The 12,270-nt window shown below is 33.1% G+C and overlaps 1 protein-coding gene and 1 pseudogene across 1 annotated transcript; both read right to left on the bottom strand.

Moving 5' to 3' along the window:
- Nucleotides 1-3,058: 3,058 nt before the first annotated feature.
- Nucleotides 3,059-4,000, bottom strand: LOC106823629 (olfactory receptor 8K3-like). Its single transcript, XM_014829456.1, has one exon. It carries the CDS (start codon nt 3,998-4,000, stop codon nt 3,059-3,061), a length of 942 nt encoding a protein of 313 aa, XP_014684942.1.
- A 6,750-nt stretch (nt 4,001-10,750) lies between these two features.
- Nucleotides 10,751-11,675, bottom strand: LOC106823632 (olfactory receptor 8K3-like; annotated as a pseudogene).
- Between the last annotated feature and the right edge of the window lie 595 nt (nt 11,676-12,270).

The following is a 12,270-nucleotide window of genomic DNA, read 5'->3' as shown; positions in this document are numbered from 1 at the left end:
ACATTCAACTCTCATCTTCAAACTTTTCAATTAATATTCTTTTTCTTTCATGTTTTCAGGATCTCTTTCAATGACAAACTGTGTAGGTTGATTAGCGAACTTTCTTTTCAGGATGTTGATAGATATTCTTGAGATGTATGGTGGTCCTTTTATCTGTCTAATCACTGTGGTGGGCAGCCCTTGGACGTTTACATGAATCAAAGGGATGCTTAATATATTGTACATCTTTGGGGAGGTTTTTTCAAATCTTAGTCCATATGAATGGCACATCTTAAAATAACATGATGCCTAACTTTCACAACTGCATGCGGCATTAATCTTTTCCCTATTGTATCACTTAGGAATGCTTTTCCCATTTAATGTGTCACTCAACAAATACTGGTTCAAGGAAGAGGACAATTAAAAATAAGTGATCACCTGTTGGGCCTCATGTCTTTCACTGTTTCAGTAACTCAACAATATTGGAATCAATATATTCTCTTGTCCTCAAATTAATTTCTAAAATGGCTGAAGCTCATATAAAAAGTTCCTTCAAATTCTGAGAAGCAGAAAGTGATGGAGAATGAATATTCCTTACACAGACCTGTCTTTTTTGGGAAAGAACATTTATATCTTATATTGTCCCTGGTAGAATTTTTCCTACAAATCATTAGCAATTGATATTTGAATTTTTTGTAATTCTGATTCTTCTCAATTTTCATTTCTTAAAGACAACTGAACTTCTTAGAACAGAAATTCTTTCTTAAAATGGGAACCTCCTTGTTTATTTCTTTTTCAGCATATTTCTGATGACCTAATAGCAATTCCTGCCCATTCCCCGATTTATTATAGGTCTACTCAGACTTTGCCTTGCATTCACTTTGTTATGGCTTTTTATTTGAGCAAATAACTCATGCAAAATGGTCTAATTCATTTATATTTCTGTGACTCAATTTATCTATTTTTAATTAATTATATCTTTCTTGAATTCACTTTCTGTGCCAGACATGCACTTCACTGCTTTTGTTTTTTGTTTTTTTTTTTTAATCTCTCTCTTGCTTCTCCTCTTCCAATATGTTATCTACCAAAGTGACGTTTTACTCTCTGTCATCTCTGGGATGACATCAGCAAAGCATAAAAAAGGCATAAGAGACAATATAGGGTACTTATTAACAGCATGAATCCTCAAGCATGAACTAAACCACCTGTCTTTTAAACCTGGCTCTAACACCTAATACGTTTGTGGATTCTAACAATTTACTTACCGTCTCTGAATCATCATTTTATAATGAGAAAAATGGAAATTTTAATTGAACCTGTCTCACACAGACTTTCTGATGACTAAATTCATCAAGACATGAGGAATGTCTGTCATATAGTACTCAAAAGTGTCAGAAATTATTACCTGGTAGTCTTTACGACCATTGCAAATATTCGTTTTAACTGCATCAACATTTTCATAATATTTACCTCCTATGTCACTGTATCATGCACATTTTTTGTACTTTGAAACTTTTTAGAGAAGTTTTAACTTGATGGGAAAATTAAGAACAGATGTTTCCCATAAACTCCATGCCCCTACACTTGCATAGAGTCCCCCATCCCATTATCCATGCCCCCCACCAGAGTGGCATGTTTGTTACAGCTGATGAACCTTCATTGATGCATCATTCTCAGCAGAACTCCATAGTTGGCATTAGCGTTCACTCCTGGTATTGTACATTCTATGGGTTTGGACAAATATATAATGACTTGTATCCACCATTATAATTTCATACAAAGTAGATTCACTGCTTTAAAAATCCTCTGTACTCCTCCTATTTGTCCCTTCCTCTGCCCCAACTCCTGTCAACCACTGACTTTTTTACCATCTCCATAATTTTGCCTTTTCTAGAATGTCATAGACTTAGAATCATACAGTATGCAGCCTTTTCATATTGGCTTCTTTCACTTAGACGCATGCATTTAAGGTTCCATTTTATCTTTTCAAAGCTTAATAGCTCATTTCTTTTTAGTGCTAAATAGCATTCCATTTTCTAGATGTACCATGGTTATTTACTCATACACCTACTGAAGAACATCTTGGTTATGCTGTATCACGCACTTTGTAAATTTTATTTCAATAAAATATTTTTATTAAATGTCCATTAGCTAAACAGAGAATATTGATTCATCATGGTGAACAGAGCAAATATTGTAGACTAATAGTTTCAGTGAAATCCCAGGAATATTAAGATCAATGAAAGTAAGAAAAAGAGAAATTTAAAAAATGAAAGCAAGCATATGGGGAAATGTGGATAGTGAGTTGGAGCAATAGTTAAGCACTGAAAGTCAATTAAAATACAGTGCGTAGTCAATATTGAGGAAAATTGGGAAGCATCAACCTAAGCAGAGAGGCAACATAATTAATTCAACACAGAATAATCCTCTTACCCAAATAAAACAACTGGAACATAATTTTTAAGCATGGATAACTACGTTCTCTCAAAAAGAAAAGGAAATGTTAGAATCTTCTAAACCAAACACCCGATATTAAGCAAGCTAACCACTTTCAAGGGGGAGTACAAACTTGGGAGATTCTGAGTGCCCTGAGCAAACTAATACAATTGAATACTTCAAGTTATCAGATGTCACAGAACAGTCAATATTAAGCATAATTCTAAAGTATAGCAAGGAAGAGTATGAAGGCTAAAACAGAAGGAAAAGACAAGACTTACACATACAGGTGCACACACAAACACACACAGATTCTATAATTTTATTCTTCCAGGTGAGGAAAACACCAGAATCATTGACAACTATTTTTGTCTGCATCCACTCTGTCTACTGTCTACAGTCTACTGTATTGTAACATCTACTTAACTTATATATTTAATCTCTCTTTCTTTCTCAAAGAAGTCCAATATTTTTACTATCTTGGGCATTAATCTAACTCCAGGAACTACACATGCCTGGAATAGAGAAGAAAAACTATAAATATATGTTGAACTCTTTTGTGCTTGCTGTTTCTTTCAGAGGCACATAGAGGAAACATTAAATCTCATAACCTAATGTACAGAAATCACATTGTGCATTAACTTTAAGCAAAAAGATTGCATAGATTTTTCCACATCCTTTTTAGTGAATATTTTACATCTTTGTTCCTCAAGCTATAGATCAAAGGATTCAACATGGGGATAATGAAGGTGTAAAATATGGAAGCGACTATATCAGTGTCAAAGGCATGACTGGATTTGGGCTGCACATACATAAATATCAAAGTTCCATAAAATACTATGACCACAATCAAGTGGGATCCACAGGTAGAAAAAGCCTTGTACCTACCCTCAGCAGAGTTCATTCTGAGAATGGCTACAAGGATGAGTAGGTAAGATACAAGAACTATCACAAGGGATGAAATTAAATCAAAACCAGCTAAAATCAGAATAATCATTTCAGTTTCATGCGTATTTGAGCAGAGCAAAGATAACAAAGGGAAACAGTCACAGTAGAAGTGATGGATGACGTTGTAGCCACAGAAGTATAAATTAAAAATCTTTACAGTGACCAAAAGAGAAACAAATGTGCTGTAGAGATATGGAATTGCCACCAGCACATGGCATACCCTTTGTGACATGATAACTGTGTAGAGCAGAGGGTTACAGATGGCCACGTAGCGATCATAGGACATCACTGACAGAATAAAGAATTCACTAATAATGAACATAAGAAAGAAAGCTAGTTGTATAGCACAAAAATAATAAGATATTGTATTTTTATCCTGAACAAAATTTACTAACATTTTGAGTCCTACAGTTGTTGAATAACCAAGATCAGTAAAAGCCAGGTGTCTGAGAAAAAAGTACATGGGTGTTTGTAGCCTGGAGTCCATCTTGGTGAGGATGAGCATGCCCAAGTTGCCCACCACTGAGATCACATATATGGTGAGGAAGAGCCCAAATAATGGAGCCTGTAGCTCAGGTTTGTCTGTGATCCCCATTAAAATAAATTCATTTAGCATTGTTAGATTTTGTGTTTCCATGCAGGTTTCTCTGTAAGGTAAAGAAAAAGAGAAGTTTTTTTTTTCTCACAACCTTTATCATTTTGTGTAAAAATCATATTGCTTTTTCATAGTAACATCTTTGTTGAATACTAATTGCTATTTTTTTAAAGCTATGCTCTTTGAAATAATTATAGCTGATTTCTTTCAGACCCCACTTGAAAGTGAAGAATCTGCTGAACATTGTACCATTATTATAAAACTGGGTACCTAAATGTCTGTTAATATCCAAATAATACTTCTCACATCTCAGTGTGGGTGAAAATCCACTTTTACCTCATCAAATGATCTGGAAAGAATCATATTTATACATTTATTTAAATTGTCATAAAATATTAAATTATACTGAGAGGGTCACAAAAAAGAGCCTAGAGCCACTAAGTAACTAAAAATGTGAAAGGATATCAAAAGGATATCGGTAAGTTTAACTAAGTAACTAAAAATGTGAAAGGATGTCAAAAGGATATCAGAAGACTGAATACCAGCAGCTTCTCAACTTTTCCAGTTTTTAAAAATTCATGCCTCTTTAGTTATGCTTCATTCATTCTAAGTTTTGGCCTGTATTAGAGATATAATTAGTCTTATAAAATGAATATTTTATAAGCAATAGCATGATGATATTTCAAAGATGCTTTTGAGCATTTAGTCTGTCAACCTATGTGAAAATACTCAAAAAATTAAAATAAAAAGGAAAGGAGTCCTGTTCTTGCTCAAGCATATGGAGTAGTAGAAGGCAAAGGGAACTGAAGCAGAAATGGTTGCTTTTTGCTAGGGCTTTGCCATTTAATTAAAGTGGAACGTCGCATATGTCGCTGAAACATTGTCACTATTGGTAACTTAAGGCACCACATGAAATATTTTATCTTTTTACCTGTAAAGAAGCAGCTGTCTTGGCTCTCTCGTGTGTTTCACTTGTGGCACACTGAGAACAATTTATGGATTTTTTTCACCTTTTGAAACTCTCCCTAAGGAGACATCAAGCAATTTGTTGATTACCCCTAAAGTATTTGAGAGCACAACAAAATGTCTGTAGGTTGTCCTTTAATTGTCAGGAACAATTTGTATTCACTGTCTTTTCCTTCTCTCTTTCTTTCAGGTTTTCATTTCTGACTTCCTACTTTCTTTCCGCTATTTCCTTCCTTCCTTCCTTCCTTTCTTCTTAGCTTCCTCTTTTTTACTCTTGGTGAACTTTCCTTTTGTACCACAAATGACTCTTGTTTAAGATATTGTACCTATAGGGCATGATCATCAAGAGTCTGCATTGCCACAGTGGGCTCCCCAAATGAGTCACCCAGTGTAGAAATGTTTAAAAATTGTCCTATTACATTATTTTAAAAGTTTTAGGGAATTAAAATAATACATTATGCAAATATGAGGTGTTGCTTCCTTGATTTGTTCCTCATGTTGTTTTTGCTCTTGCCTCAGGGACAGAAACTAGTTACTGTTCCTTCTCATTTCACTGTGAGTTTCTATCATCTATTTACCACTTCTCCTTTACTTTTGCTTTTTTCCTTTACTGCATATTGCACCATTTCAGTTATTCCATTCTGTGCAACCCCCACTCCAATATTGATTTATTCCATCACCACAAAGTTCTCTTTGGCTGTCCCTTCACAGCCACACCCCCTTCCTCCTCTTCTGCCACTGTTCCTAAGCCCTCATTATAGTTTTTGTCATTTAAAAAAGTTTTATAAATAATATTATATCATTTGTGATCTTTCGGGATTGGCTTTATTCACGCAACATAATTCTCCTGAGATGTGTTTGTGCTTTTGTGTGTATAAATCATTTGTTACTTTATTGTTGGTGAGAGGTATTCCATGGTATTTATGATAAAATTTATCACATGACATTTGCTTATATATGTAAATATATTCTTCCTAAAGGAACAGGAACTTTCACACATTGTTGGTAGGAAAGTAAAATGGTATAAATATTTGAAAGCAATTTGATATAAGCACCAGTGTCTTAACATTTAGACATGCATGTGACATAATATTTAACCATTCCATTCCCATGTATTTACCCAAGAAAAATGACAGCATATTTCCGTATAAGACATGTATACAAATGTCCATAGTAACAGAAGTTTAGCACATGTCACTCCACAATATGCTGTTTGGACATATTGATTATTTTGAGCTAAAGATAGGAGAAACAACAGGAGCAAGAAGGGAACTCTGAACTTTTTTTCCTAAAAGCAAGAGATAAAACTATCACATCAAACATGCTCTCCTTATACCAGGAGAAAAGAAGCATTCCACCAGAGATGGAGACTTGAGGTCAAGAGAAATCTGTGCAAACACGTGGTTAAAATATCTTATATGCTGGGAGTCTCCCCATATACCATATATTTTAGTTACTTTTCTACACTCTCAGTTCAACCTAACATATGAACACTTAGGCTTAGCCACTTCTTTGGGTCTTCATTACTCTTGAGAGGACTCACACATACACACAAAAATTACTAAATAAAATATGCTTGCTTTTGTCCTGTTATCTGTCTTATGTCAGTTTAATTCTTATGCCTGGCTAGAACCCCTAATAAGAGTAAAGTAGAAATTTTTCTTTCCCTTCAGCTTTATTGAAGCTTTATTTGTAATGGCCAAAAACCAGAAACAGTCCAAATGTTCATCTACTGGAGAATGGAAAAATAGATTGTAGGATATACAAGCAAATGAATGTCACTAGCAATGGAAAGTAATGAATGATTCGTACACACAAAAATATAGATGCTCTCAAAAGAATTATGCTGAGTGAAGGACGCCAGAATAAAAGGACTAAATAATTTATAATTACATATTCAGAAGACATCTAAAAATGCAAAATCATCTATAGGTACTCAATGGAGATCAAATAGGAATTTCCAGACAGTGCAAGAAAAGGGCATAAAAATACATGCAGTTGGAAAGGAAGAAATGAAATCTTTCCTATATTCAAATGATATATTGTCTAATAAAAAATTTCCACAAATCTGAAAATAAGTCTAGGAAAAAATATTAGTTCAGCAAAGTGTCATGAATCATGATTAAAAGACATACAGAAACCAACTAAAAAATAAAACTCTTTATATTCACCCCATATATAGTAAAATGTGTAGATAGAAACTAATAAAACATATATAAGATCTGTATGCTGAAAAGTACAAAATACTTACTAAAGAAATAAAAGAGCCCCATAAATTAGTAGACATATTGAGTTTGTAGATTAGAAAACTCAACAGACTAAAGAAGTCAATTCTTTCCAAACTGATCTATAGATTTAATGCAAATCCAAATAAAATTCCAGCGAGATTTTTTGTAGAGGCTACTTTAAACTGAAATTTATATGAAGGGTCAAGGACCTAGCATGGGGAAAACAAATTTAAATTGTGGCTGAAATGAAGAAAATACTGTATTCTATGTTGAGGTTTATAACACAGCCACAATAATCAAGACTGTGAGATACTGGTGGAAATACAAAAACATAAATCAATGGAACAGAATAAACAACATAGAAATACACCTTGGCAAATAGTTCAATTAATTTCTCATAAAAATATGAAAGTAATTCAACAGAAGGAAGATAGCCTTTAAAGACGTTGCACTGATATAATTAGGAGTACAGAGGCAAAAAATAAACAATGTTGATCAAAATCTTATACAAAAATTAACAAATATGATAAAATTTATCTCACATATATATATAAACAGGTATATAGATCCCATATTTATATATATACACATAGATGTGTGTGTGTGTGTGTGTATATATACCTATGTGTATAAATATATATCTTACACACAATATATGATATATGGTGTTATCTCATTGAGGTTTTAAATTGAATTTCATTAATGGATAATGATGCTGAGCAACTTTTCTGTGCATATTTGCCATCTTTATATGTTATTTAGTAAAGAGATCATTCAGCTGTTTTGCCTATTCTTTATTATTATTAATATTATTAATATTGAGTTATGAGATCTCTGTATGTATTGTGGAACAAGCCCTTCATGAGATGCATTGCTTGAAGATATTGTCTCCCAGAATGTGCATTTGTTTTACATCCTTTTAAGAATATATTTTTAAAAGTAAAAGATTTAATGTTCATGTTGACCACTGTATCAAATTTTTATTTTATCAGTTTTACTTCTGGTGTTGAATCTAAGAAATCTTTACACAACCCAAGGTGAAGAATATTTTCTACTGGGTTTTCTTCTGAAATTTTTAGACTTTTAGGTATTACATTTACATCTGTAATCCATTTTCTGTAAATCTTTGTATGAGTTATTGATCAATGTTCAATATTTGCATATTATATATCCAATTAGCTCATCATGATTTCTTAAAAAGTCTTTTCCCCACCAAATGACCTTTTTTTTCTTTTGCTTTGTGGAAAATCCATTTTTCATATATACATGAGTCTATTTCTGGTCTATCATTATCATTTCATTGATGTGCACTCTTTTGATAACTGTAGCTTTAAAATAAAACTGGAAATTAGTGTTTGTCTTAGTGTTTGTATGACAACTTTATTCCTCTTTTTAAAGTTAATTCAGCTATACAAGATCTTTTGTGTTTCTTTATATATTTTAGTTTCAGATTCCCAATTCCTACCAAAAGATAAAACCTGCTTGGATTTTCATTGGAGTTGCATTGAATTTAGAGGTACATTTGGGGAAGTTTGAGATTTTAACAATATTAAATATTCCAGCAAATGAACATGGTATATCTTTCATTTATTTAGGTCTCCTTTAATGTCTTTCAAAAATGTTTCTTAATTTTCATTGTATAGGCTTTTTATATTTTTTCAGATTTATTTTATGTATTTTAACCATTTTGATGCCTTTGTAACAGGTATTTAAAAATTTTACTTCTAATTTTTATTGGCAGTGTAGAGAAATAAAATTTTTGTATACTGATCTTTCTTTTGCCACATTGAATTCACTTTTTAGTTTAGACTTTTTTTCCATAGGTTCCAGTAGATTGCTACCTGCACGATCATGTCGTCTACTAATAAATACAGTTTTACTTCCTCCTTTCCCAACTGAATACTTTCTATTTTTTTTTCTTTTCGATGTAGTGCTCGATACAACCTCCAGTACAAGTTGACTAGAATTAGGAAGAAGATCCTACTCATCTTGCTCCTAATCTTAGTGGAAATGTATTTGATTTTTTAATATGCTACATGATGTTAGTTGTAGATTTTTCATTGGTGCCCTTTATCACTTTTACAAAGTCCCACTTACTACTTGTCTGGTCAAAATGTTTATTACTAGCAGATATTGACACTTTAAAATGATCTGTCTGCTATATTTATTGAGATGTCAATTTTTTTGTCCTTTTTAGTTTCTTAATGTGATTTCATTTTTGAATATTAAACCAACTGTACATTTTTGGAGTAAACATAACATGGTGCATTCTTGTATTTACATATTGCTAGATTAAATTTACTAAAATTTTTGTCAGAATTGTTGCATAAATTGTCTTGACTGATATTTCTCTGTTGTTTTCTTTTCTTATAATGCCTTTGGCTGCTCTTGATTATATTACACTCATAAGAACCAATATTGAGGAAAGTCACCCTATAAAGAGGCAACAAACCTTATTCAACATAGAGTAGACTTTTTTTGCAAAGAAACAAAAACTATTATAGTGTTAACTTTAAACAAGAAGTATTCTAGGTTATCAGAAAGATAAGGAGGTGTAACAATCTATTAGACAAAAACAAGGAGTTCAGAATCAAGACCCCAATAAATTATAAAACAAAAAAAAAATTGGAAGCTTCCATGGCAAGCTTCAAGAAATTTTTTTCTCCAGTTTTATTGAAATATAATTGGCATATAACGTTGTGTAAGTTAAAGGTGTATAGTGTGTTGATTTGCTACACACATACTGTAGTATGATTAGAATTTAGCATTACCTAACATCTCCGTCACTTCACATTTACTATTTTTTGTTATAAGAAGATTTATTTACTCTCTTAATAACTTTCAAGTATTAAATACAGTATTGTTAACTATAATCAAGGAAATGTATCCTAATTGGTATATCCTCTTGTATAGAGAAATGGACTGATTCAGAAAATCCTGTGAGTTACTAAATTGCTGAGTATGCTGAGTTAATAGACTTTCTAGGGCTCACATATGAAAGCAACTGTGCTGATGAGAAAAGAGCACGACCCTAAGATCGCCCATGTGGTATGGGAGCATCTGAGCAAATTCACATGGTGGATGACTTTAAATCATTGTACTACACTGAGCCTCCTTGAAACCACAATGTTTGATTTTAATACATGCCATAGAAGAGTATGAAGCCTAAAACAGAAGGATGTGCTTACGCAAACACACACAAAGACATGCACAAACACACACATAGACACTGGGAAATTTATTCTAATAGTTGAGAATAACACGAGTCATTTTAGTGTCCCTTCTCTACCAACTATTCTCCCTTACTCCCACACAGCATGCCCATTCTCTTTATCTTGTCCTATGTGTCCTAACCATTCTACGGTGCTGTAAAATTTACTTAATTCTAATCTTATATTTCATCTCTTTCCCTGAAAGAAGCAAAGATTTTTACTGTTCTTCTCACTAATATATTTGCAGCACTTAGTGTGACTGGCACATAGAAGATATTATCTAAATAGATGATATACTTTTTTGTATTCGCTTTCCCTCTGAAAGCACACAAAACAAGGCTTAAAGTCTGAACCTAATTTATAGAAATCACGTTGGACAGTGAACCTTAAGAAAACATATTGAATAGTTTTTTCCACATCCTTTGTAAAGCATATTTGACATCTTTGTTCCTCAAGCTATAGATCAAGGGATTCAATGTGGGCATAACGAGGGTGTAACATATGTAAGCCACTTTATCAGTGTCAAAGGAATGACTGGACTTAAACATTAAAGGTTCATAAAACACTGTGACCACTGTCAGGTGGGAACTACAGATAGAAACAGACTTGTGCCTAACCTCAGCAGAGTTCATCCTGAGAATGGCTACAAAGATGAACAGGTAAGACACAAGAATTATCAGAAGTGAGAAAATCAAATTAAAAGCTGAGAAAATCAGAATAGTCAATTCAATTAGTTGTGTTTGAGAAGAGCAAAGATAACAAGGGAAGACTGTCACAGTAGATATGTCTGATGACATTATACCCACAGAAGAATAAATTAAAAATCTTTACGTTGACTACAAGAGAATCAAATGTGCTATAGAGATATGGGATTGCCACCAGTTCCTGACATAGCCTTTGGGGCATGACGACTGTGTAGAGCAGAGGGTCACAAATGGCCACGTAGTGGTCATAGGACATTGCTGATAGAATAAAAAGTTCACTAATAATGAACATGATGAAAAAAGCCAGCCGTGTGGCACAAGTATAATAATATATTGTATTTTGATCCACAACAAAATTTAGTAACATTTTAGGTGGTTCCAGTTGTTGAATAACCAAAATCAATAAAAGTCAGGTATCTGAGAAAAAAGTACATGGTTGTTTGTAGCCTGGAGTCCATCTTGGTGAGGATGACCGTGCTAGGTTACCCACCACTGAGATCATGTTGATGGTGAGGAAGATCCCAAATAATGGAGCCTGAAGCTCTGGGTGATCTATGATTCCCATGAGAATGAATTTGTTCAGCACTGTGCGATTGTGTTTTTCCATCCAGGTTGATCAGAAAACCTATTCTGGGTAGAGATGTCAGCATACTCAATAGCTTTCATGTAGTATAATACGGTAATTTTTTAATATGCAAAGTTGCTATAAATAAAATAAATCCAAATTTACCATTAAGACTCTGATAAAATAATCCACCCCCTGAAAATAAAACTTATGTATTTAATAATAGAAACCGAAGTAGAGATATAATTGGTGATAGAGAGAGATTTGTCATTTTCAGCTGGGGAAGCTTTGTCCCCCAAAAGACATTTGATAATATTTGGAGGAATTTTAGTTGCCACAGCTGAAAGAGGGATGCTACTGGCATCTAATGGTTAAAGTCCAGTGATGCTGCTACTTATATTCCTATATTAGGGTAGCCCCCCTCAACAAAGAGTTTTACAGTTCAAAATGTCAACAGTGCCAACATTGGCAAACCCTCATATATGTATAGATATAGACATAAATATAGATATAAGTGTAATAAAGCAAAAATGAATAAAAATGATATAAATTGCAACTGGTAGTTTTAGAGGTGACAAACTTTTTGTTTTGTCTTTTATATAATGAAAATAGCATAATTACACTTACAAAATTAGAA

Source organism: Equus asinus, chromosome 17 (assembly GCF_041296235.1).
Source record: "Equus asinus isolate D_3611 breed Donkey chromosome 17, EquAss-T2T_v2, whole genome shotgun sequence".
Taxonomy (NCBI): domain Eukaryota; kingdom Metazoa; phylum Chordata; class Mammalia; order Perissodactyla; family Equidae; genus Equus; species Equus asinus.
The sequence above is the reverse complement of the archived record's forward strand: the minus strand, read 5'-3'. Positions and strand labels throughout refer to the sequence as shown.

Excerpts from the sequence above, each read along its gene's own strand:
- LOC106823629 (XM_014829456.1), bottom strand. The coding sequence starts at position 4,000 with ATGGAAACACAAAATCTAACAATGCTAAATGAATTTATTTTAATGGGG.